The 27430-nt window shown below is 37.0% G+C and overlaps 1 protein-coding gene across 2 annotated transcripts in view; it reads left to right on the top strand.

The window, feature by feature from the left end:
• The window catches only part of LOC117421213 (S-methyl-5'-thioadenosine phosphorylase), an 87222-nt gene extending 61708 nt beyond the window's left edge, over nt 1-25514 (top strand). For both annotated transcript variants that reach the window (XM_059029947.1, XM_034035323.3), the window contains 4 exons: nt 9022-9124; nt 10886-11125; nt 24645-24767; nt 25280-25514. In XM_059029947.1, coding sequence (XP_058885930.1) covers nt 9022-9124; nt 10886-11125; nt 24645-24767; nt 25280-25318 — 505 coding nt within the window. In that variant the 3' untranslated portion in view covers nt 25319-25514. The remainder of the gene's footprint in view (nt 1-9021; nt 9125-10885; nt 11126-24644; nt 24768-25279) is intronic.
• Nucleotides 25515-27430: the final 1916 nt, after the last annotated feature.

Here is a 27430-nt window from a genome sequence, read left to right as displayed (position 1 = left end):
TTTCCCTTGTTAAATTGCTCAGCGACAGATGGATTTTTCTTCGACAATATAGGCATATCGTGTATGTGGACTGGAAGCCACGAGAGTAGTTGTGATGGTCCAGACTGATGAACCAGGCAGCTAGCTTGGAGAGTGTACCTACTGTAACGTAGCGGGTTATGAGAAACAGCAGGGAGGGGGTTAAAACCTCCCTGCGAGGGAATGTACTTTTGTTTGATTTGTGTTGCTTTATTGTTTCATTTAATTTGTTTAATTGTTTTATTGTTAATTATCATCCGCACCTGGGCTATTAGGGAATTAGACCCAGGTGCGGAGTTTAAAAGGAGAACAGGCAGTATGCTCGGGGCTGCTAAAGAGAAGGAGGCAGAAAGGAGTGCTCTGCTTCCTAGCAGTCCCGAGAGAGAAGGTACGGTGCAAACCTGTATGGTTAAGTGTGTGGAACAGGGAAACGGTTTAGCCGTCCTGTGATAGTTAGGTTCCTGCGTGTGTAGTTAGTGCTCAGAAAGAGCTAGGTGTTTGTTTTTGTATTTTATTTAATTTTGTGTTTATTAAAAATATAGCGCGTGAGCGCTGGAAAAAAAAATCAATTTCGTGTGTCTGGGTCGCATTCTTAAAGGGGCAACGAACCCGAGTGGTGCAAGCCTTTCACACTACATACAACGTGAAATCTCCCTCTCGTAGTGAACTGACTAACACAAGCAGCAGTAGCTCTTGCTGCCGTTTGATTATCCAGAATTGGAAGTGTGCACTTTGCTGAGATTTTCCAGGGCACCAGTCGTCTAACCGTAGATGTTCACTGCCATCCGATATACCCATACAGTAGATGGAGTTTTGCAGTAAAGTGTACAGGCTGCATGCGGTTACTTCATATGCGTGTCTCGTTTGCTAGACATGGATTCTCTTCACGAAGGAGTCAGCGCCATAATTTTTTTTAAATTAAAGTTTGTATATAAGAACATAAGAAAGTTTACAAACGAGAGGAGGCCATTCAGCCCATCTTGCTCGTTTGGTTGTTAGTAGCTTATTGATTCCAGAATCTCATCAAGCAGCTTCTTGAATGATCCCAGGGTGTCAGCTTCAACAACATTACTGGGGAGTTGGTTCCAGACCCTCACAATTCTCTGTGTAAAAAAGGGCCTCCTATTTTCTGTTCTGAATGCCCCTTTATCTAATCTCCATTTGTGACCCCTGGTCCTTGTTTCTTTTTTCAGGTCAAAGAAGTCCCCTGGGTCAACATTGTCTATACCTTTTAAGATTTTGAATGTTTGAATCAGATCGCCGCATAGTCTTCTTTGTTCAAGACTAAATAGATTCAATTCTTTTAGCCTGTCTGCATACGACATGCCTTTTAAGCCTGGGATAATTCTGGTTGCTCTTCTTTGCACTCTTTCTAGAGCAGCAATATCCTTTTTGTAACAAGGTGACCAGAACTGAACACAACATTCTAGATGAGGTCTTACTAATGCCTTGTAAAGTTTTAACATTACTTCCCTTGATTTAAATTCAACACTTCTCACAATATATCCGAGCATCTTATTGGCCTTTTTAATAGCTTCCCCACATTGTTAGATGAAGACATTTCTGAGTCAACATAAACTCCTAGGTCTTTTTCATAGTTCCCTTCTTCAATTTCAGTATCTCCCATATGATATTTATAATGCACATTTTTATTGCCCGCATGCAATACTTTACATTTTTCTCTATTAAATTTCATTTGCCATGTGTCTGTCCAGTTCTGAATGCTGTCTAGATCATTTTGAATGACCTTTGCTGCTGCAACAGTGTTTCCCACTCCTCCTATTTTTGTGTCGTCTGCAAATTTAACAAGTTTGCTTACTATACCAGAATCTAAATCATTAATGTAGATTAGGAATAGCAGAGGACCTAATACTGATCCCTGTGGTACACCACTGGTTACCTCGCTCCATTTTGAGGTTTCTCCTCTAATCAGTACTTTTTGTTTTCTACATGCTAACCACTCCCTAATCCATGTGCATGCATTTCCTTGAATCCCTACTGCGTTCAGTTTGAGAATTAATCTTTTATGTGGGACTTTGTCAAAAGCGTTCTGGAAATCTAAATAAACCATGTCGTATGCTTTGCAATTATCCATTTTCATTGTTGCATCCTCAAAAAAGTCTAGTAGGTTAGTTAGACACAATCTCCCTTTCCTAAAACCATGCTGACTGGCTCCCAGGATATTGTTACCATATAGGTATTTTTCCATTTTGGATCTTATTATAGTTTCCATAAGTTTACATATAATAGAAGTCAGGCTTATTGGTCTGTAGTTACCTGGTTCGGTTTTGTCTCCCTTTTTGTGGATCGGTATTACGTTTGCTATTTTCCAGTCTGTTGGTACAACCCCTGTGTCAAGAGACTGTTGCATGATCTTGGTTAGCGGTTTGTAAAGTATTACATTTGCTATACGTTTGTACATATGTTTTCTACACTATATGTATATAGTGTAGAAAACATATGTACTGTAAGACGTGTAGCGCCCATCTTGAAAATAACCGGAAGTAATTGCCGGTGGCGATGCCCATATACCGCATTACTTCAATTTGGCGCCACAGCGTTTATTTTAAATTGATCAAAATGACTGCGGCCCTTAAATGAGGGCGGCCTTTATTAATAATACTATGCTTTACAAATGCTGCAATATTTTATTAAATTATTTAAGGCATTTTAGAAACGGCGCCATGAGAGGCTCCGATCTGCAGCACTATACTCATGTGTGTTTTTGGGGCTTGAATACAATACATTTACTGACAGTTAACGAGAGCCTATTAGGTGGGAGTTGGGAGGTCAGGGGAATACTGTACCAGCGAATCAGGAGTGTGTATTGGTTGCTATGGGGTTACTTATTTATTTTTTCTTACTGCAATTTACCTGCTTGTTTGTAATTTCTCTGTAAGAGAAACCAAAACTAAATCTTCTCATAGATAGTAAGCAAGTTGTTTTTTTTTTTTTATATATATATAATTGTACAGGACTGAGTAAAATTCCAATTGAATAAAAAACAAAACAACTAAACCCCCTACAAGAAGATATCTTCAGCCAGCTTTCGGATAGCGCTTAGAGTGACCTGCAAAGCTCTAAGTTCCTCTGTTTAAGTTTTCACCATCCAAGCTGATGACGAGGTAAACAGACAGTCCTTGTTTTATCCCCTGCTGTGTTGCTGGAAAAAAAGGGACGTGATGGACTGCTGTGCTGTAAGTAGTTCATCTTGGGTTGTCTGTCGGGACTGTACTATAAAATAACATTTGCTTACTAAGGTGGGTGTACATTAGTTTGTATTACAAGCTGGATTGAGGTTGCAGTCTCTTCGGGGGTATCACGTACATAGGCAGTTGCGCATTTCTTTATTTTTTGAGCAGGGGCAGAAAAAAAATACCTTTATGTTTCTTTATTGAGAGCGGTGTTTATTCGAGGGCGGCTTCTATTAAAAAGCTGATATCTGAGTGAGGCGTTAATTCAAGGGTGGCGTTAAGTCGAAGTAATACAGTATATGAGATTGTTCACAATGTTAAGATTACATTTCTACCAATTTTCATACTTGTATCACAAAAAGAAGAATTCTTGCACATATCTACTCCACTACCAAGGTTAGGACTCCTGTTGATTTTTTATGAAATATTGTAAATATCTAAATAGTACTCTGAGGCATTCCAGCTTCTCTTCCATGACATTGTCACTAAGTCTGAGAACATAATGCAACTATAGAAACTGTCTTTGGCTGTTTGTCTTAACAAGTGTAAATCAATTACTCTGGTAAAATAATAAACTGGATCTAGCCTCATAAAAGTTATTGACACTGCCATTATTTGTTTATTTAGCAGACGCCTTTATCCAAGGCGACTTACAGAGACTAGGGTGTATGAACTATGCATCAGCTGCAGAGTCACTTACAACTACGTCTCACCTGAAAGACGGAGCACAAGGAGGTTAAGTGACTTGCTCAGGGTCACACAATGAGTCAGTGGCTGAGGTGGGATTTGAACCGGGGACCTCCTAGTTACATGCCCTTTTCTTTAACCACTGGACCACACAGCCATGTCATCCTGCTGTTTATACACACAATTGTGTTGAATAATTTTATTGATGATCTTCCCCTTTTATTCAAACACATTTTAATTTCAGATTAAGATAAACATACCAATCTATTGTAGCAGTAACAAGAAAAATGTAGATGTCCTAGCCAACAAAAAACAACCTAAAAAAAACATGCTACGTAGTTTCACTAAATTAAACAGAACTACATTCAGTAATATTTGCTGTAACCTATTTCCATGCTGCAAGAAAAGGTCTCCCATAAGTCTGTTATCAGTCTAGTACAGAGTGCAAGATACTCAACCTATTAAGATATATTGTACTGTAAAAAAAAATAATGCAATCTGTGCCAAAAGGCAATGCATATGACACAATATATTATAATATTTTATTAGTTTGAGTTTTGTTTTTGATAAGGCATGTTGATTATATGTCATGCATTTTGAGTGCAGAGACCTTGTTTATGGCATTTTCTCACGCAGGCAGTAAAACGCTGAACACATGTTATTTGTAAAGGGAAAGAGTGACTTTGTTTTGATAAGGGGATGATTATAGACAAGCAAAATGACCTACTTCTTGTTTGGTAGTTGTACTACATGGTAAGCAATGCCATGTATAATACTTTCCATACACCCTGGAAATGGACAGTGAGGATTATCCATTTGATCTAAACAGCGACAGATCTAACTACTGTCAATGTTTTAATATTGAAGAAGGAGCAAACTGCACTTGTACTTACTTTTAACGACAACAATAAACTGAGGAGACTCGCACACACTTTTTTTCCCCCCAAAGTGCTCATTTTTGATGATTATTTATTATCCTTTTGATCAAATGAATAAACCTCATTGCTTTTTGTGTCCAATTGATTAGTTGTAATGCAGTGTTTTTTTTTTTTTTTTGTGTCTTAGGCCTATATGTATAAAAGGGCGTTATTTCCGGCCATTAAAAAAAACTACTGGGCAGTATTTAACACATGGTTTATAAAACTACTGCCTGGTTATTTTACCGGCCAGTAATGGGTTTAGATGTGATTTACCGTCACGGATTGTTACCGAGAGATTGAATCTAATCGGTTGTCAGAGGTATGCAAATGAGCTGTGTCACCTAATTATGTCTGTTTTGCACCGTCATGTTATGGCTACGGGACGTGTCTGGAGGCAGACGGTTGTCCGAAAGAGTGAGATGTCAGATTTAAAAAAATAAAAATAAAATTGCACACAGGTGCTGGAAATGATTATATTTGTACATAGCTTGTATATGCACATGCCTTCCAGAAATTTTATTTTTGTCACAGTTCATGATATTTGAGAAAAAGTGATCCTTTTAGCACATGTTTCCACTCCAGCGCACAAGAAAGTAGAAGACACTGGAGCGTCAAGCTCCGGTTAATTGTTTAAATCTTTCGTTGAATGAAAAATAGCACAGCAAGACAACACTACACAGTTACATTAAAATAGCCTACAATTCATTGTTAAATTCATCTCTATAGAGCTCCTGTACAACTTGCAGTAAATTAAATAAGTCACTCTAAATTCATTTCACAATACCTCCTCTCCTCTTTCTTCCCTTTTTCCTCCTCCCCTAGCTCCTCCCCCCTCTCTCCATGGTGGCTCCACTAGGACAGAATGTCCAGCTAAACATTATAAAAAAAAACTTGAACAGGAATAACTCTTACATATACTTCCCCCTTTGTAAAGATAACAACAAACATCCATTAGATGAACTTCATCTACAATTATTATGCAAATACGTGACATTTCTCTCTCTATTTTTTTAAAACTAGAAATGTGATATACAATGGAAAACAAAATAACAAAAATGTCCTTTGCAGTCCATATGGAAAAGAACGTCTCTTAATAAAGCAACTTGTCTTTAAGATAGTGAGACTGTCGAACAGTACGTCCCGCCTGTGTGGCTATAGAACTGTCTGTAGGAGCTCTAGCTGGAGTAACCTGAGGTTGAGTAATGGCATGCCTCCTGAGAAGCAGGTGGTTGGTAAGATCTTGACAGAGCTGTTAATGAAGGAACATCAATACTGGTGCTAAAGGCAGAACCTTGGGTGCTTGGCGAAGAACCCTCAGAACAGGGAGAATTGTACGGCTTCATGTGATTGTAATGCAGGAATTTTGAAGAAGCCTCCATATCCCTGAAGTCCTGAAGTTAATAATTCACTCCTGTTTCTCTGCTGTTGACATTGATTCGTTTGAGTACTTTGTACAATCATTTCCAGTGTGGTGAGAGCTTATTATGAGGCATGGCTGGGTCCTCAATCCACACGAGCTCCACAGCTGCATATGTCTTGTGACGCATGTTCCGGTCATAATAGAGCTTTTGATTTGCCCTGGCTACGTCACAGTTTTCATTCACTGTTTTACAAGATGAGTGTAGCTTTCTCACCAGTGTTGTAGCATTCTCTCCTGGAGTGCCTTTTGTAGCCTTTGGTGATGAAAAGGCACCATCTTGGAACACATCTGCTGGCCGTCTTGCTTCTCGTCTGTAAACCAGTAAGAATGGGGTGTGCTTAGTAGTCGAGTGCATAGTGGTGTTGTAAGCAAGTTCCACTTGGCTGATGGTTTTTTTCACACTGCAGACTCACCATGCAGCCACCCAGGAGCTACAGCGTCGGAGGACAATGCAGCTCTCGGGCAGCTACAGGCAAGCCTGCAGGCGCCCGGCCAGACTACAGGGGTCGCTGGTGCGTAGTGAGCAGAGGACACCCTAACCGACCTAACCCTCCCTCCCCCCGGGCGACGCTCTGCCAATTGTGCACCGCCCCTTGGGAGCTCACGTCCTTGATCGGCAAAGGAATAGCCTGGATTCGAACTCGTGACTTGCAGGCTATAGAGTGCATCCTGCACTCACGTGGAGCGCCTTTACTGGATGCGCCACTCGGGAGACCCCCTGTTCAAAATTATTTTAATGTGTTTTTGTACGTGTTTAATTATGTGTCCAAAATAAACACCAAGATGTGTTTATCTGTTTCTTGCAGTTTAATTCTTAAACATTTGGTTTTACAGTGATACAGAACACATTACCCACAAAGGGCTTCTTTTAAACTAAAATAAATAAATACAGCTAGACTGATAAACCCTGCCTGTCACACAATACTACTCCGTTTCATAGCAAAAGTGTATTAGAAAACGCTACATATTGCTTGCAATTTATGTTTATTTACTAAAATACAACTTCTTGAACTAATCTCGTTTGACACGAATATGTATTTTTCAGCAGCAATGGTCAAACGTTTTGCATCACGTAGGATTGAGACATAACAAAAACAAATCAAAGTTTTCAATTTGTCATTTTTTTGTTATGTAATTCCAATGTTAACGTAACATTATTCAGCAGGTTTCATTCGACTTTATGAAGCAAAATGAGTTCACTCTATAGGGTGATGCAACACTTTTGGCTGTAGCTGTAAATATTAAAGACACTTATAAAATATAATTTACTTTAAAATGACTTGAGCTGCCTGTATAGGTCGAAGGAATCGTATGAAAAATATGTAAAGTATCAGAGAAATCCAGAGGGTCAAGTCACTGCTCAAATCTGCAGGGTCTTTCTGGAAGGATCCAATATATCTTGATGTACAGCCCACACAAGCACACCGAAGCCTGGCATTTTCTCCACTTGAATAGGCTACAAACCAGATTTATGTTTTCCAACCAAATAGTAGCCTGTACTGTTCAGAACAGTTAACAATGCAATTTAATGTATGTGTTACAAATAAAAATTACTTAATTATTGGATTGTTAAACAATTTTTTTCTGTAGTAATGCTATAGGCTTAAATATGTGTTCTAAACACAGAAATTACGGTAGGAAATGATACCGTTAAGACCCATCTCATTTTGTGCCTGGTCTGAGGAGCATTATGATGCTGGTAAGGGTCAATTAACAGCACAATACAGATTTATGAATTGGATGAATAATATGTTGATGAGAAAGTTGGCCTTTAAGGGGACGTTAATCTAACATCGCAATGAGTGATGTTTGACGGTATATGATGTTTATGCATCACCCGATGAAATACTGTCATGTTAAACACCATTACTAACACGATAAAGGAGACATTAGGTTTTATGCTTATGGGCCCTAATGTGGAAGAGAACATATGTATTTCTTTCTGTCTTTATAATTGGCATGTAGGCCTAACTCTGGCAGTTGGTAGATTGTGGCATGGTTTTTTTTTCGGTAAGTTTAAACTGTAAACACATACAATTATCTACATGGAAACGTTTACGTTATAAATAATAAAAGGGCACATCCCCACAGAAGAATGCTGCGGTTCACTCTGTAATAAAACTCGCTGGTTGTAAATACATTGATATCATCTTCCTTTCGTTGTATGTAATTTACTTTAGAAACAGAAATACTGGTTTACAACATGGTTGATGGGTTAATCTAAGTATACAGTATATCTTTTAATAGGCATTACAGCACCAGATATTTCTTTTCTAAAATTGTTGCGCTATGATAGAACATTTGGTATATAAAAAACCTGATTTGTAAGCTGTTATTCCCCCAATGGTCAGTGATGTTTTCATTCCTATTCTTTTCCCCATTAAAACTGCAACCATTACAGATCAATTGAAAATAGCAACAGGTCACAATGGATTGCTACCTGGTTATATCAAATCCATTGGTAAGAAAAGCATGTACCACATGTATTCAAATCTTAGATATTATGCACACTTTTATTATTAACATTAATTGTGTTTAATATTATTCAGAAAGAATCTTGGTTTGAGGCTCCCAGAATATGCCACAATTAATGATACAAGTAAAGAAAGCACTTGTAAAACTTTAACTAACCAACAAACATGGGAGAAGTATATTGGTGAACTTTGTATCTAAAATAGATAAAGTCAGTGTAGGTATTTATTTCACTGCTATTAAAAGCAGTGTGTTATAAGGGGAAAGTTTGAAGGTGTATACATCAGCATTGCTTTTTTCTTTATAACAGGACAACAAAAAGACATCAGACCTTTTATGATGGGAGCTCTACCAGCCCTGCTGGGGTCTGTCACATTCCAATGGCTGAACCCTTCTGTAACAAAACAAGAGAGGTCAGTAATTGTTACCAAATTCTGCACCTGAATGAAACACTGACAGTCACAGGTGAGGCTTTGGAGTAGAGCAGGGGTTGCCAGCCTATAATATATATATATATATATATATATATATATATATATATATATATATATATATATATATATATATATATATATATATATATAAAATATATATTGCTTTGATTTACTGTAAAGACTCTTTGCAAACCACTTGCTCTAAATTTCTATTCAGTTTGTCTCTGGGGTAGAGGGTGTTAGTAAATAGGGTGAGATACTGTACACCCATAACTATGAAATATCAAATGTTAGTATAAATAGTAATATTAAAATACATTTATATATACTTTAAACAATGCAAAACAATGCTGAAAAGCATATTTGATGTAAACTCAGGGTGCATTTCTATACTGAATATACTGTAAGTCCTAGTATTTCTGCCATTGCTAAAATTGTTTTTAGATTTCTTATAGATAGAACAACATTCATAAAACACACAATTACTGCTAGTGTTCTATTTAAGCAATAATATCTTATTATCAAATTGGGGGTGGGCAGTGGTTTGTCAGCTGAGACCGAAGATTTAGTGCTTGTCTGGTCACCTCTACCTTTCATGTACAATAGACAGGTGAAAATTGCTTTGTTATTCACTTGTTTTAATAAAGTAATTTAAGTGTCGCAAGTGTTATTTTAATGCAGAATAACAAGATTTGGAATCCAAATTCAAGGGAATAGCAAAGATATTCCACTTATAATATATATAGAATACATGGACTGTCGTACATTGCAAAAAATATTTAAATCGAGGCTTTGGCACAGAAAGCTGAGATAAAATATTTTCTCCTAAGACACTGCAGCCCATATGTTATTTTTTCTATTACACGGATGTACCTTTCCAGGTTCATAGGCTACTTACTGCTGTCTTTTTGTAATGTATAAACACAAAAAAATTGAATTCAGAATAGCATCATCGTAATCTTTTAAAAGATGCCACCTACCGGGTCTATAAAGAAAAGACCAGGCACATTGCTTGAGGAAATGTAACTCTTTATTTGGTAGAAATCCCGATCCTCTGTTTCACAGTCTGTCTGACCACAGCCTCTGTAGAAATGCTTGCCCCTGCAGCACTGTTGCTAGGAGACAGCCATGCAAGGATATAGCTTCCACAGCAGCGGGTTTAGGTGGGGAGCTCAGCCCCTATGCACTGTGCCATGTTTAAAGTCACTGCCGTCTTTAAGTTGCCGGTAAGATTTAGATGACATTTTACCAAAGCCAAGTCAAATTAGGTGTTCTTGGACGAGTTTACATTTTCTTGAAAAACGAATACTTTTTTCAAGCATCGGCGTCAGCTGGGTGTTTGAAAACATGACAACGTGTTTGTGATAAATGATTAAGCGAGCTAATCTTGATTGACAGAGAAAGTCGTATTGCATGGGTAACTGTGCAATACAACGTAGATGTCACAAGTGCAATATGACTTTTTGTTTGCATGGATCAAAGTGTAAATATAGCTACTGTCCATGTAATATAATATCATAAAAAAATGAATGCTGAGTAATATTGCTTTATGCAGTGCAACATTAACCCTTCTCACTTAACAGAAATCACTGTTAATAATCAAGTTACTCTATTAAACATTCCATCATTAAAAAAAAAAAAAAATGTGTATGGCTGTTGGCTTCTGGTGTTTGCTGCTGACAGGAACTATTTTATCTACTTACAGTTTGCCTTCATTAAATCAATTGCTGTCATGCTCAGGTTCTGATAGAGGTGGCAAGGAACCTTGGAGTGAAGTGCCACCCCAAAGGGACCATGCTGACGCTCGAGGGACCGCGTTTCTCTTCCAGAGCAGAGAGCCTGATGTTCCACCAGTGGGGTGCTGACGTCCTCAATATGACCACTGTTCCAGAAGTAGTTCTAGCCAGAGAAGCTGGCCTCTGCTATGCAAGTATTGCCATGGCAACAGACTATGACTGCTGGAAGGAACACGAAGAAACGGTTAGTTATATCTATTTTTTATATACATTACCAAGGATACAGGGTTTTGCCACTTCCCGTAAAATTGTAGAAGTCGATTTTCTAGGCATGTGTGGGGGGGCCCTAAAACGGGGGAAGCAACTAATACACCGGTGCGACGTATGCGCTGGTGTGTCTAATATTAAACTACTGTACCAGTGCCACAAACAATAATATACCAGTGGGGTTACTGCAGCCACAGCTATGGCTCACACAAACTTCTGTCAACAACCTGATTATTTTTTTCAGGTTCTACATCATTCAGGTCATGTTGCAAAAACACGGTTCAGACTAAACATTTTAATTAGTTCTCTCAATACCCTTTAGTCATCTTGAACGATAACAGTGTAACAATTTATTTTTTTTTTTTTTTCTTCTTCCTGGGTAGTAAGTGTTATTTCCTAATTGCTTATGCCTCAAAAGTATAGAAAATGGCTATCCCCCACAAACATTGCTTTTGTGACCAGGACAGTGATATTTTGAAATTTACCTATTTCCAATGAGAAAACGGGTGAATTTGTGTCTTTCGTTCACATAAAGTCAGAAAAAAACATATGAATCCAAATTAACATGTATTTATACTAAAGTAATACAAAAATGACTACAAAAGATTTAGAAGTGAGTAGTTTTTCAAGATTTACGATTATACTGTGAATCACTTTCACGAATCAGCCCCCAAATGTAGTCTCCCATCTTGTTCTTGTTATACTGTCCTTGGTAGCGGCGTTCAAAGTCCAGTATATCCTGGTGGAAGCGCTCGCCTTGCTCCTCCGAGTACGCTCCCATGTTCTCCTTGAATTTATCAAGATGAGCATCAAGGAAAAGGCCTTTGGGACAGCAGGGACACCAAGGCGCACTACCACAGGCGGGACTGGCCATAGCGGACAGCGTTCTCTGTGGGGAGGAACAACGTCAAGTGGGAGCCACTGGTGGACCCCCGGAAGGTGCTGATGCCACCACTGCACATCAAATTGGGCCTTATGAAACAATTTGTCAGAGCTCTAGATAAGGAGTCGGCAGCCTCCAAGTACCTTCAAGACTTCTTCCCTAAGCGGTCTGAGGCAAAGGTCAAAGCCGGTGTCTTCGTTGGACCACAGATAAAGAAGATCCTGGAGTGCAATGAATTCCCCAAGAAGCTCACTAGTAAGGAGAAAGCGGCTTGGAACAGCTTTGTCGCAGTGGTTCGGGGCTTCCTGGGCAATCACAAGGCCGAAAACTATGTGGAGCTGGTTGAGACTCTGGTGAAGAACTATGGCACAACAGAACATGGGAGCGTATTCGGAGGAGCAAGGCGAGCGCTTCCACCAGGATATGCTGGACTTTGAACGCCGCTACCAAGGACAGGATAACAAGAACATGATGGGAGACTACATTTGGGGGCTGATTCGTGAAAGTGATTAACAGTATAATCGTAAATCTTGAAAAACTACTCACTTCTAAATCTTTTGTAGTCATTTTTGTATTACTTTAGTATAAATACATGTTAATTTGGATTCATATGTTTTTTTCTGACTAAGTGAACGAAAAGACACAAATTCACCTGTTTTCTCATTGGAAATAGGTAAATTTTAAAATATCACTGTCCTGGTCACAAAAGCAATGTTTGTGGGGAATAGCCATTTTCTATACTTTTGAGGCATAAGCAATTAGGAAATAACACTTACTACCCAGGAACAAAAATTGTGTTACATAGTGTAAATGCAAGCTTTAAGACTCTTGACTGACTTCCTCTCGACCCAGATGCTTGTTTGTGGAGAAAGAAATATGAGGACGTGACAGCTATATTGCTTCACTATTAACCCAAGAGCTGTTAATCTCTGTGAATTTCCTTATTCCCACCCTCCCGAGCCACTGATTTGTCAACTTTCAGACTGAATCCGTAACAAATAGCTATTGGTTAGAAAGCTGAGTAAACTTATCAAGTCTTGTGTTCATTGTGACTGTGCAATGAAATATTTTAATGCAGGTGTTTGAGAATGGATAAAGTAGGACTGTCAGACAAAAAACGAAAACTGTACACAGCAGGTTTGAAATTGCATGTTATAAAATCTCTCAAAGCAAGGCGATCGCCATGCCGAAAGAGAGTTTGGAATTAATAAAAAAACACTAAGTGACGAAACAAAAGACAAACTTAAATATGATGAAAGAAAAAACGAGCTGATAGATGAGGAAAGTGTTTATGGCCCAATGTAGAAAACATTGTGTTTGAATGGATTGAAGAGCAGCGAAACAATCTCATCCCTGTGTCCAAAAACATCAGAATGAAAGCTGTTCAGGTAACCAATGAACTTGGTAAAGTCCATTTTACAGGTTGCCTCAGCTGCTGCGACAGATTAATAAGAAAGGAACTTTCTTTGCTAAAACACAAATTTCTCAAAAAATGCCTATGATTATGAAAATAAAATGATGGAATTTCAACAATTTGTTATTAAAATGAGAGAAAAAAAAGCAAACAAAAAAAACTACAAGCTCAGCCAGATTGGAAACATGGACGAGGTCCCGACGGTGTTTTGATATTCCTCCCAATCGAACTGTTAACAAAACTGGAGAAAAAAAACAGAAACTTCAGGGCACGAGAAATCCCACTTCACGGTGGTGCTTGCATGTTGTGCAGCTGGAACAAAATTGAGCCAAATGGCTATTTTTAAAAGAAAGACAGCCAAAGTAGAAAATGGGCTCTATTCATCAAAGTGTTGGTGTTTAGAATTTAAGAAATCTTTTTCAAACATTACGTGCTTACACCATTTCCTTAAATCATGAGCGATAAATGAAAGTTTCATTTCGAAAAACTGACAGTCGGAACGTGCTTTCTGTTGGATTTTCATGCATAAATTAAAATAGTCGCTGCCCACAGACCGCCCACGAGACAGAACAATCTGAAGACAAAGGGAGCCAAGTCGATCCACAAATTGTGGATGGAATGCAAAAAACTGCAAACCAACTTTGACGAATGAATCAACTGCAAGGGATATCAACACATTAAAGTTTGCTGCAAGGTTACATATACTATAATGGTGATGGTCACCAAATTGTAAATATTAAGGATTCGCTGTTTGACTGTAGCCTCACATCATTGTTTCTATAAATGTTTCTCTGAATTGAGTTACGGTAGATGTTATTACTGCTCCTATTTTATGTGTAAATACTTGCTATTTCTAAGTAACTAGCATTTACTCATATGAAACTAGTGTGTAAAGTATTTTACCTGTGAAATACAAACTTGTTTATGTAGGTCATGACTACTGTCAGACAACCATAGTTATGTATTTATTTTATTTTGTAATGCTACAGAATTAGTGTAATGATCATGAACTATATGTGTCCATACAAGTATGTCAAGTTTAATCAGAAAATTTGATTTTTATTTTGATTTATTGTCAAGGTTAGGAAATAATTGTCCAGGAGGCCACCGGCGTAGATTTAGCTAGGGACCGTTGAATTGTCCCTACCAATAATTTTGATAAATCTGAAACGTCTTTTGTCAAGTCATGTTATCCGCTCCACAAAGGGTTAACTCTCTCAAGATCCCCTCGTTGCTCCTCCCGCCTCCAAATGAAAACGCTAATTTGATTGGCTTAGGCCCTAGGTTCTCAACTGGGGGGGGGGGGGGGGGGGGGGGGGGTCGTGAAACCTTCCAGGGGGGCGCGGTGAAGGTTTGAATAATAACGTACTAGTAATAACAGTGACGTGCCAAACGATACTCCCGATTTTCACCCTTTGAGTGCAGCGAGTTATTAGAAAAGAAAAAAAAAGAGATACCGGTAGCTTTAAAAAGAATGGCACCCTGGGATTTGTTGGTGTTTGGTGGGGTTTTGGGGTGCAATCAGCAGACAAGAAAACTACAAATTCCATAATGCATCACTGTAGCACGGACTCAGTGCGCGGCTGACGTCAGAGACCAAGCAGAGTCTGTAGTGTTTTCATTGAGGCGCGACAGTGCACAAGGACTCGGGCGTGAAAGGTAATTCCCCGGGTTTAAAATAAAAAAAATTCTAGTCATTCTTAAACGGTGTAATTTGTGTCACAATTTTCACATTTACTAAATAAGAATAAATATAATCAGTTTAAATCGATTTTTATTTTGTGTTTGTTGGTTGATGCGTTGTCACATTATTTCTATTCTCCTTCCTCCCTTTGTAACTAACTTACTCCTTGCTTGATATTTTTATATCGTGTGTGTAAAAAGTGAACACGAACATATGTATTTGATTGAATGGACAGTGTGACTATCCAGGAGGCTAAATAAACACACTATTATATAGGCAGTAATAAAAAAAGATATATTAAAGTTAATTTAAAAAAAAGGGGGGGGGGGGGCAGATAAAATAAGTTTCAGAGTCGCATGCCCCGGACCCACCTAGCGACCGCGGCTCCGCCCTAAAAAATTGTGTCCCCACCAATGTTCAAACCAAACTTATGCCCTTGCAGGTAGCAGTAGTTTAAAAATATATTTCATTCCTTTGGAAATCAAATGTATTATCGATGTTTTTAACATGAGCGTTTTGCCCCATCCGACTCATGAAACTTTGTTTTTGTAACTTGTAAGGTTTGAATAGTTTGCAAATAGTGTTTTAAATTATAAGCAATATTTGACTTTGCCACGCTCTAATAAATAAAACTGCTAAGCTTTATTTAAACCAATGATTATAGTTTTCAGGAAAAAAAAAAAAATGAAAGAATACACCTTAGTTAATGAATAAGAATCTATATTCATGTAAGATATTGTATAGTAGAAATTGAATGCTGAGCAATGTATAGCAGCAGTGTGTTTGTTATTGCATGAAGCACATTTATTTTGTATAAGAGAATCAGTCATTTTCATTTTATAAAGAATCAGTCATTTTTATTTTTGTAATATGAACCTTATGGGTTTCGCTAAGGGGACTCACTCTAAAAGTAGAGTTGTTTAGTTTACTGCATTACATTGACAGGACGTTACTTGCTTTTTGCTGTCTTGTTGATCGGGGAGATCTAAGATGTCGATGTGAGAGAAAGTTGAACTGTTGCAAGAGACTGTAATTGTACAAGAATAAAAAGCCTATTTCTGGTTAAATAAAACCCATTTCACTGATTAACGTCTGCAACGGAGTCCTTAATAAATACCCACGCGTACAATATGAAAATCTATTTCAATATTAGTCATTTGATATGCTAAAATGGGGACATGCATTTTTGGTTACGTTTTATGAACATTTGTAACGCTCACTCCCTGTCTACAGGCGAGGTCGTTTGGGTTCGGGTAGCGCAACCACTGCCACCACCTTTGTTGTCCAGTGAGGTCTGGATATTAGCAATAAAATAACAGAGGAACCGGGGAGCTCAAAGAATACCAATTTTACACAAGAAATAAAACCCAATGATATTTATTTGCTAGTCTAATTAAAATCATATTGAATTAAATATCTCTCAGTAATTACAAGCAGTAGCAGCAGTATAAAGTGACATTGTGCAATCAACGCTTTAGTAGAATGGGGAGGTTAAATGCGCACAATAAATGTGAGTACACCTAGAAGGGTTTAACAAATAATCAAATAATAAAGGAACTCCAAACTAAAGTGCTTAATAATAATCAAACTGCAAGACATCAAATCAAACTCACACACTCAAAAGAAAATCACAAAACTCAATGTGCAATAACAAACCGACAACAAAAATAAACACTCTCAATAATAAATCCACACGCTTGCAAAACCCTTGCAGGCTGCGCTAACAACCCAGTCAGCAATCAACACACCCCCTCTAGATTTCAATAACATACTACAAGCAGACTGCAATAATACTTTATAACGTAATCCTTCAGTTCTAATGTCCCACCCCATTAAACTAACAATTATAATTAATATTTAAAGTATAATTTACATGCAGTACTATTCGAGGGGAACATATCACAACCGCTAAAGGAAAAAGGTTTTGCCTTACTTAGTTTGGTCGGTGAACCTGCACGTCATCTGCAGTAAGTTGAAACAGCCAATTCAGGTCAAGTTCGCTTTCGATGCTACATACGCCTCAAAACCACAAATGTCCAGGTTTAACTTTCCAAAATCCGTGGCATAGTATACCACAAAAAAAACTCTCAAACCCCTTTCTCTCTTTTCTTATTTCTTTCTTTCTTTCTTTCTTTCTTTCTCGAGTGGCGCTTAACTCAGCGCTCCCGTTTCGCGTCGCAACCTCCTCCTCCCAATTCTCCTATACCTTTATTTCCCCTCCTAACAAGCAACTAATTTACTTGATTAATTAAAATTATCAGGACAATACAAAACAGGTGACAGACATTACACGTTTAAACCTTAGGCATTGACATACAACTAAGGCCAAAAATTTTGCACCCCCCTATAGAATTAACACATTTTGCTTCATAAAGTCGAATGAAACCTGCTGAATAATGTTACATTAACATATTGAATTACATACCGCTTTGTATTTTTCCATATAAGGGCAAAAACGTAAAAATGTGACCATTTTTTTATTTAATTATGTCTCAATCTTAAAATTGTAGGTGCTGCAAAACTTTTGACCATAGCTGTACTTAAAAATGAATCAAAATAGGAATGCTTGCCAAAAATGGAAAGTTTTAAAGATATATTTGTATTTTTGCTGCAGTGGCAAAAATGTTCTAGCTATACCAGTGCTCCTTACTGATCCCCTCCGGGTCTCTGGAATGATCCAGTGGCGTAGAACCCCAGTGTCATTTGAACGCTGATGTGCACTTGTAAAGCATGAGTTCTAGCAGTTTGGCTTTCCAAATCTCCCCTCAGTTCCTCACATTGGTCGGAAATTGCAGCTGTATCTAGTCTGAATGTTCTTTTCACCTCATCATTGGGCATGTTTAGTAAAGAAAGAATGTTGCATAGCAGCCTCGTTTTCTAGGTCATGCTGCAAGGGCTACAATTGCAAAGGCATTTGCATTGGCATTTTCTGCCAATATCGCAGCCCCATACATGTCCGTGTCAAGAACAGCTGAGATGTGGTGTTAAACATCGACTCAAAAAAGGTCCTTCTTTACACCAAAAGTGTATGAATCTCTTCCTTTTTCTGACTTTTATAGTCAGAAACCAACTCTTTTGTGAATAGAGCCCAATGCCTCATGGTGTTGTCCTAAGAGTACACATTAAAAGATGGATGGAAGAGATGAAGGAGTGGGTGACAACTATATGGGACAGAAAAAAAAGGCGTTGCTGGTTTTCGGTTGATTTAAAGGTCATCTGCATGATTCTGTGTGTAAAAAAAAAATATTTTTTAAAAAAAGGATTGTAACACAGATGTGGCAGTTATCCCTGCAGCATGACAAGCATTTTGCAGCCGCTAGATTAACAAGCCATTTAAGAATCGTATCAGACAGAAATGGGTGGTTTGGTTATCTGAAGGTGAGCATGCTTTCCCACCAAATGGAAACCTTAGGCGACCAGAACTAGCCACTGTTTGCACCTGAGACTGTTAGTAAGACATTAACCTAGATTTAATTATAAAGGCTTTTAATGAAATGCACATTTCAAATCAGCTGGATGGTACAGAGGATGACATTATTTTTGTTGAGAAGAAAGCGATAGTGATTCTCGATTAACGCGTACATTTTTCGGAAGATTGTTTTTTTTAACACACGTTAATTGCACTCCTGTCTTGTCCCTCTTAACATAACGTAATTCATTTCCTGCGGCACCATTGTAGTGCATGCCAGGATTGAATGTGTGTAGTCGTTGCTTGAATGTAAAATTAGTCGCGGAACTGCATTATGTAGCAAAGCACTCAAACTGAATGAGACGTTTTATTTTTTATTTTTTTCTGATGGTTCATTGGACCGAAAGAGGGTTACTTGTATCTACTGTCAAAGTGAGTTCCAGTATCACAGAAGTGTATCTAGTCTGCTGTACCACCTGCGTGCTAAACATGGTTTCACTTCTCAAAATACACTCTAGTAGTTTTTCTGCTGGAGACATCAACAATAAAACAACAGATGAAATCCGTCAGTGTCGACAGAGTACTCTTTTAGAAATTCAGGATCGCTGCAAAAGCTAAATATGATACTATAAATATAACCAGTGGTATTGGATAGCTACTGACTGCAGACCTTGTTAAGATTGTAGCTTTGTTTTATTTCAATAACCACATTTATTTTTAAACAATATTATTTACTTATGAAGTATATAATATAACCGTTACTCAGTTAATGTTTTGTTTTATTTGGGCAATTTCAAGTTAATAAAAGATAATGTATTATTATTATTATTATTATTATTATTATTATTATTATTATTATTATTATTAATTAAACGTCAATGAAAAGAATCAGTTTATTTGCAAAAGAAACTGTTAATTGTAAATGCATTAAGGTGAGTAATAAACTGACTCCATTGTGATTTAGCAGTTGGTTCAAACATTTTTTCTATGAAACAACTAAATGGGCTTTGCAACTTAATAGTAATGAAGAGCCCTAGCTCTTCAGTCAGTTTCAGTCAGTTCCTTTAAAGTAAGCCTTCATGAATAAAATATATTTGATACTGCACAGGTGCTATTGTGCCAATAAAGGGAGGGGTTCAGTTCTGCTTTATAATCTGCGTCTTCTCAGAGTTCTATAATCCTAAAGCACAACTAGTGAAACAAATAGAAACACTCTCCTGTGGACGGATGTTGATGAAAAGAAATGCATATAGTGTAAAATTCACAACATTAAATGAAGACATACATTGCCTTGTGCTTTTTTAACGTAGTTTTGGCAGATCATCGTGATCTCACAACATTCCCTTCTTAACTTATTAAAGTGGAATACAGTGTAGGTCCTTGAATTAACAGTTGCGGCCTAGGCCTGAAACATAATTATTGCCGGCCTAGTAAAAACTTGACATATTTATTTAAAGTAAGTTTTTAGTTATTGAATGCTGCCTGTTACAATTTGAAAACATTGTTACTGTAGCAGTACAATCAACATAATACTCTTGACTGTTTGGCCCCACTTCAGCGTGATGCAACATTGTTGTGTTGAACTTTACTTAGATCTGTTGACACTGTGACAGCATTATAGGGTTACTGCCAAAACAAAATTCACTTATGCGAGGGGTTGGGGGATGTCTTTCATTTTGCATACAGGTGATGGAATTTAAATGTAAAAGCCTACGTAGTTTAAAAAAATGAAAGCAGTAGGCAAGACAAAACCCTCAAAAAGACTAGTAATAGTATACCAAGTTAATTATTTATCATCCCAACCCAGTCTCTTGTCAACCTGCGTCGGTGACAATTATAAAAAGAGGAAGGACCTTCTGTGGCAGTTCCGGTGGGGTGGGAGGGAAGGGAATGGAAGGGAAGCTGTGGGTAGATAAGCATTCTTAGGATGCAGCGCTGATTCATCTAAGATCCTGCAGTCTGATTGTCTGATTCTGTTCCAGTGCTTTTCACATTCTGTAATCGTAAGATTGTTCCTGTATTTATTTATTTTTATTACGTTGTTTGTGATTTTATTAACAGAGTTCAACACCTAATTTGGACAGTGTGATCCTAAGCAATTATTATAGTAACATTCTAGGGTGACCTCAGACCACTACTGGCACGGGACCAAACATACATTTAATTAGAGTACAAAAAAAACTAAAGGAAGTATAGTAATCCACATGAAAATAAAACTGACAATGAACCTTTAGTTAGATAAGATAATCTGATCCAAGAATAGTGGCTGTTGCTGAAGAAGCTCTGTATATACAGTGTCACAAAGCTAAGTCTAACTATCCAACTTACATGAAATTGTGTAATTAAACAGAGTTCTAAATAAAGATAAAGTAGAACCTCAGAGTTAAGAACACCTATGGAGTGGAGGTTGTTCATAATGCCTGTAACTCTGAAAATCAGTTTTCAGTGGTTTTAATAAATGTGTACACCTGCTGGCGAATAATACAAGGATATAGCAAAGTAATGCAATACTCATATTGTTATGGTTTTAAAGTCCTTAAAACAGTACTATAAATGGAAAAAGGCTACATTTAAGATACGATTGAAATCATAACTGTAGCAAAAACACAGATTTAAACGTCCTGGAGTCCTGGAAAACATGAGTTAACGTAGTGGTTGTTTTTATTTTATTTTAAACAAAATGCATTTGTGCAGTTTGCTCAGTCATTCAGCCTCCCATTGGCTTGAAGAAAAAAAAAAAAAACGGATTTGTTTAAAACTAAAATGTTTCTAGTAATATTGCCCATACTTACCTTGACATCTGTCTCACTTTCTGGATACATTTGTATGCATGGTTGAGTGATTGCATACTTCCGGCTGAAAGTGGGGTGTTTGGGTGACCGGTCATTTTGTAACTCTGGGGTTCTACTGTAGCTGCCTAGTTTCAATTCCTTAAAAAAAAAAAAAATCATAAAAATTCTTAATGAAAATTAATCTGACAGATAGATAGAATACCTAAACCAATGTTAGAGTGTGCACCGTGCTAATTTAAACTCATTTTGTGTGAACTGAAAAATCTATAAAGCTATTAGATGGCAAGTGTCAGGGGTGTACTAGCAATAGCCAATAAAAACATTACTAAATCATATATTGTATTTACTGTTTGGTGCTCTATTTGTGAACATACTGCTTTGTAACACTTTGCTGTTTGTTCACTGTAGTTTAAAACATCTTGGATTTAAACAAAAAAAAAAAAAAATCATCTTCTAATGTCTTTTTATATATTGGATTGGATCCAACTAAAAAAATGCATGCTTTACAATAACTTCACAATAACATGCTGGTAGTTATGGCTAGCCAAATTATAATTTATAGATATCTCAAATTGCAGTTTAAGATATCTTGAAATATTTAAAGATTTCTCTAAATCATTTCGAGGTATCTCAAATTCAATTACAGATATCTTGACTTGTGCAGTTTTTAAGATATCAAAAATTCTTTTGAAGATATCTATAAATCAATTGGAGATATCTAAAAATAAAGATAGCTCAAATTGATTTACAGATACCTTTAAATACTATGGAAACCATGTGGATTTTGCTAGCATGGTACGCCAAACTGTCATTTAGAGATATCTTAAAATTAAAACATTTTAAAGATATCTCTAAATAATTTGAAGATATCTCTAAATGAGCAGGATGCTATTTCGAGATATCTTAAAATGATTTCGAGATATCTCTAAATGAACAGGAAGTTATTTCGAGATATCTGTAAATGATTTAGAGATACCACTAATAAACAGGAAGTTATTTTTAGATATCTTAAATTATTTAGAGATATCTCTAAATGAACAGGAAGTCATTTTAAGATATCTTAAATTGAATTTCAGATATCTTTAAAGATATCTCAAAATGCATTTTATGTATCTTATTTAAAGCTCCATTTAGAGATATCTGTAAATCAATTTAAGATACCTCTAAATGTATTTTAGATATCTCAAAATGATTTAGAGATATCTTTAAATATTTAAAGATATCTTCAAATATTTAGAGATACTGAGAACTGATTTAGAGATATCTTTAAATATTTAGAGATATCTCTGAATGAATTTGAGATATCTCTAAATGATCATTCGGCTTGCCATAGGTAGTGACTACCAGTTTCTGACAGTCAGGTTTGTGTTCGACTAGTCAAATCGTCAACTATTCAGTGCTACTCATTGGGTACTGCACAGGGATGGAAATAAGATTCCTATTGCATAGCAGTTTCCACCCTTTCCACATTTTTAAAATGAGCCTAATTAACTAATAGTAAAACCAGGAATGGATCAAACTGCTATGCAACAGGAGTCTTAATGCCATCCCTGCTGCATCAAGATGCAAAAGATTGTATTGCTTGAAGGAGAAGGATATGTCTTGAGAAAGGAAGATTTGTCTTTTTACACAACTGGATATAATATACAGTATAAAACTATGGACATTAAAACTACATAGCCACCAGACACAGTTGCATTATAAAACAAAATTGCTACAATAAATAAGAAACTAATTCTAAAAGAACAACATTTTAAAATACAAGTAGCTACAACTGAATGTACAAAATGTTAAGGCATCCGTGACACATGCAATAGCATAGCCTTATAAAGAAGGAAAGGGGGTTTAGTGCTTACACTGTGCTTGGTAACACTTTCATTAATTATCACCGGGTAATTTATCTTAGTTGAATCCGTTTTCCTAGGCTACTATCGGATCCCTTTCCTAGTTCCGGCAGCTAACCCAGTTGCTGATCCCTGAGAGTTCCACTCAAGAAATACCACATCCTTCCTTTACCTTCTGTACTTTACTCACTTGCCAACTGCCTGTGAGCTGCCTGCCAGCTGAGACTGAGTCACCCCCCGGAGCCTTGCAAGCAGCTGTCAGGTCTGCGGAAATCAGCTGATCCGAGAAGGCATCTCACAGCGCACAGAGCTTTTTTAAATGTGACCCGGTGAACCCTCTGACTATGGGCGGAATTTGTTTCATTTTATTCGATTGGTCTTGGATACAAATGCAGACATGAACAAACATGTTCTCAGACTCAAGAGGGGGGACTGGAAAAGTTAAGAAGTGTTTTTTTTTTTTCTTTTTCTTTCCTGTTCATGTGGCTATACAGTCCTGGTGGCGGCTTTTATTCACTAGTAAATGTAATTAAGAAATATCTGCTTGGCATAATTCCCGAAACAATAATGTTATTTTGATTAAACTTTATTCTTATATAGTTACTAATGAATAAAGAAGTACTTATGATACCTAGTCTGACGAGAACCTCGACTCTGACTTCAATCACAGTCAAACTTCTAGTGCTTTTTTTCTTGGTTTCAAAACAGTGCAACTTATCAAGTACTTGCATTGATGGATTAAATTGTAAAACTACAGTAGTTCTCCAGCCTGCATTGGAAACCAACCTAATACATAGCATATGTCCCCCCTCAAAATCAGAGACTAATGCAGTACCATAATCTGTCCTAAACCTTCCTAAAGTGAAAATTTGAACTTCAGTAAGCTTTACCCATGTTAATACTATGCATACAAGTGCTATAAGGAATAACCATTGTTTTACAATTCTTTACCTTGCTTGTCTGTGCTTTACTATGGATTTCCTATGGTTTTACTTAGATTTACTACACTTTTCTATGCTTTGTATGGTTCACGGTTAACATTTGTGGTAGATGTATGAGGCCCTATAGTTGTAATTTTATTGTAACTGTAGATTCAATCTTTTTCAAAGATAAAATGAGAAAGTTCAGTATAAGGCAGTGCATAATACACTTCAGTTATCCTAGGGTATGACTGCAAGCATTTAGGAAGCTTGTAAAATACTGTAATGATCCACAGTCAGTGTCAATTGCAAGAGAAAGCTCACACCAAGTCACTAGGGTCCTGTTGTTAATCTCTGCCACTCCTTCAGTAAGTGCTGCCAAGGAGTCTTCCCTTCAGTGCATTCCTTATGTTAGTAAAGCACATATTTACAATATGTACTGGAACTTGAACAATGATTGTATATTTAATTCAGATGTGTATAGATGGAATGTATTGATTTAAATGTTTTGTTGATTTTTATTTTTTGTTGTTGTTGCTCCCAAATCTAGGTATGTGTGGACAATGTGTTAAAAACAATGAAGGAAAATGCAAACAAAGCTGCCAGTATTCTTCTCACTGCTGTACCACATATTAGCAAAATGGATTGGACGGAAACTGTAAAGAACTTGAAAGTAAGTGTAAGAAGTGTTTCAATACCGTTTGCACTCCCCCAGCACTGGAGCATTACAGTTCAAGTTAAGAGCTATGACATCAGATAATCAGCTGTACTTTCTGCTGTGCAAACATTCTATCACAGTGTATGAAATATTTAAGCGTACATTCCACGTTTGTAGAATCTGTTCACTATTTGGTTTTTTTTTTTAGGTTTTCTTTTAGAAACAGGTGAGGGTGAGTGAATGGATGAACAGATACCCTGTAATGTCATGTCCTCATTTGTAAGGGTCAGGTTTCGGTTTTTAGTATAATAGACAATTTAAGTACTTTTAAAACGCATCTGGTCTCAAACTTTGAATGACCATTTCATTCTGATGAAGGTGTATTTAAGTTGTATGGTTTTTTTAAAGGTTATCTTTAAATGTATCAAACAATCTGTAGTGGAGCTCAACATTATTAAGTTTAAAACATATGATCAAACATTTTTATTGGTGTCTAACTGTAATGGTGTTTTATTTGTATTTTTCAGACTGTAGTGCAGTGTTCAGTCATGTTACCAAAACATTGAAATGAAGGAACCTGCTGAAGGAAAACTTTTTCAAATCCATAATTGCCATATAAAACCAAAGGCTGCTGGGCCATCAGACTTGTATAGCCTCAAAGAATGTAAATGCAAAAACATGTGGTGTGTACAGTCCATCTAGTGCTTGTTTGTTTTTGTTTCATTCATGTAACAATAAATTGCGAGGAAATTGTCTGTATTGCATGGTTTTATTTTTTGTTTTATATTAATCTAATTGAGACACAGATGTAAAAAGTCTACATTATATCATATTTTAGTATTTTACTGAAAAAGCCTTCATGGAGATTTTGAAATGTATCAAGTACAGAAAAACCTGGGCACTTAAACTAAATTGAGACAGTAGCTTTCACTCTAACTGACCAAATGTTCTTAGCTTACAATTGTATTGCACCTTATACTACTGGGACTTTTTTGTGGTACTGCTGCTTCTTTTTCATTATTTTCAGTTTTTTATACTATTAGAATTGTATTGTTCCAAAAATCGTACAATTCTTCTGATATGTAAACAATAACATATTTTCCTTTAAATTTCCACATAAATTGGAAGAAAAAACGTTTAAAGTTTTGAAGTGTTTGTATATCACAGATTATCAAACTGGTACTTCCAATTATTTTACCCTTGTTTTTCTCACAATTTAGATTGTCCAATTATTACCACTGTCATGGAGCTAGTTAAGGTCCTTAGGCCTGGCTGGATGTGGAAAATGTACAAAGTAGGCACAGGTGTTCAGGCAGGATCTTTGTCTAATTTAGTAGTAGAAATACCAACTGACTGTAGTTACGGTTTGTAAAGTGTGGCAGTCTGGAGACATGCAAGTGAGCCAATGAGTACCTAGAATGATATACTTGTGTGAACAGATTAAGATGGACAAGTATGGGGCTTTTCATAACTGTCCTGCGGAAGATTGTTAGGTTTGGGCTAAGGGTAATATATTCTAGCAAGATGCGGGCCACTCCGAGACAAAAAGATTGTGATTGTAACAGATGTCAGAAAAGAAAAGGCACAGTTAAGAAGGGAGATTGTACAGCCTGTTTTCCCAAATGCCTGCTTATATCTGAATTAGCTCAGGAGAACCGATCCATATTTCTGACGGAAAATAGTGAGGGCAACTTGTCTTAAGTGCAAAAATCACGTAGAATGGGCAGAAGCTGAAAGCCCAGGTTGTATAAAAAGTGTAGGGAGAACATAGAGGAAATTTCAATACATTACAGGGGCCAGCCAGAACTGATTCAGCATACATGCAATGCTAAATACTGGATACCTGAGCCAGTCCTCCTACCTGCCTTGGAAAACAAGGGATCAGAAGCAAGGCTTTCACCTTGACTGAATGAACAAGGTGGAGTTGTCAGTCGAAGAAAACAGAAACAGATGGAGTCCATCTTGACTCGGAAGAAAACAGCCTGTGTGCTTTCAAAGTAATAGTTTATCTGAAAATAATTTACATTTACACATTTAACTTTTTGTGGACTGCTAAAATGAGATTGTGCTTAGAGATTACCATTGAACAAACTTTCTGTCAACTGGAAACCATGCTGTTGCTTGGAACTGCAGTACCACAAGCTTACAGTTGTGGCCTGGTGATGTTCTTCTGAAGAATTACCACAAGGTGTATTTTTGCTAAATTAGTGCAGGATCCAGTCAGGATGTTTAACTAAGATGTCAGCCTGCTAACATTATTATTCTTGTTAAAATGTTGAAGAAAAGCATGTTATTCACATAAACCAAGCTAACGCATTATATGCATCTTTACGTAACACATGATATGTCTTTTTACTTAAATGCAATATATGTATTTTTTAGCATGATGTTAGTAATGCGTTATAGATATATCAGCTTTCAACACATTGTAACCACATAGCACGGGAGGATGCAGTGACGTCAATTGGGACGAGTTGGCAGCTTTCAGACAGAAATAAATACTGGAGTCAAACTCCACTAAATTGTTCTCAATCTTCACTCTCAATCTGAGTTTGTGACTTGATGAACCCTGCCTTTGCAGCTTGAAATCCTGAATAGAAAACTCTTTCACCTACTTGACATCACCTGACCACTCTGAATTAATTACTCCTTGAAAGAAAAGGGTAAGCATAAATTTT

Source organism: Acipenser ruthenus, chromosome 1 (genome assembly GCF_902713425.1).
Source record: "Acipenser ruthenus chromosome 1, fAciRut3.2 maternal haplotype, whole genome shotgun sequence".
NCBI lineage: Eukaryota > Metazoa > Chordata > Actinopteri > Acipenseriformes > Acipenseridae > Acipenser > Acipenser ruthenus.
The sequence above is the reverse complement of the archived record's forward strand: the minus strand, read 5'-3'. Positions and strand labels throughout refer to the sequence as shown.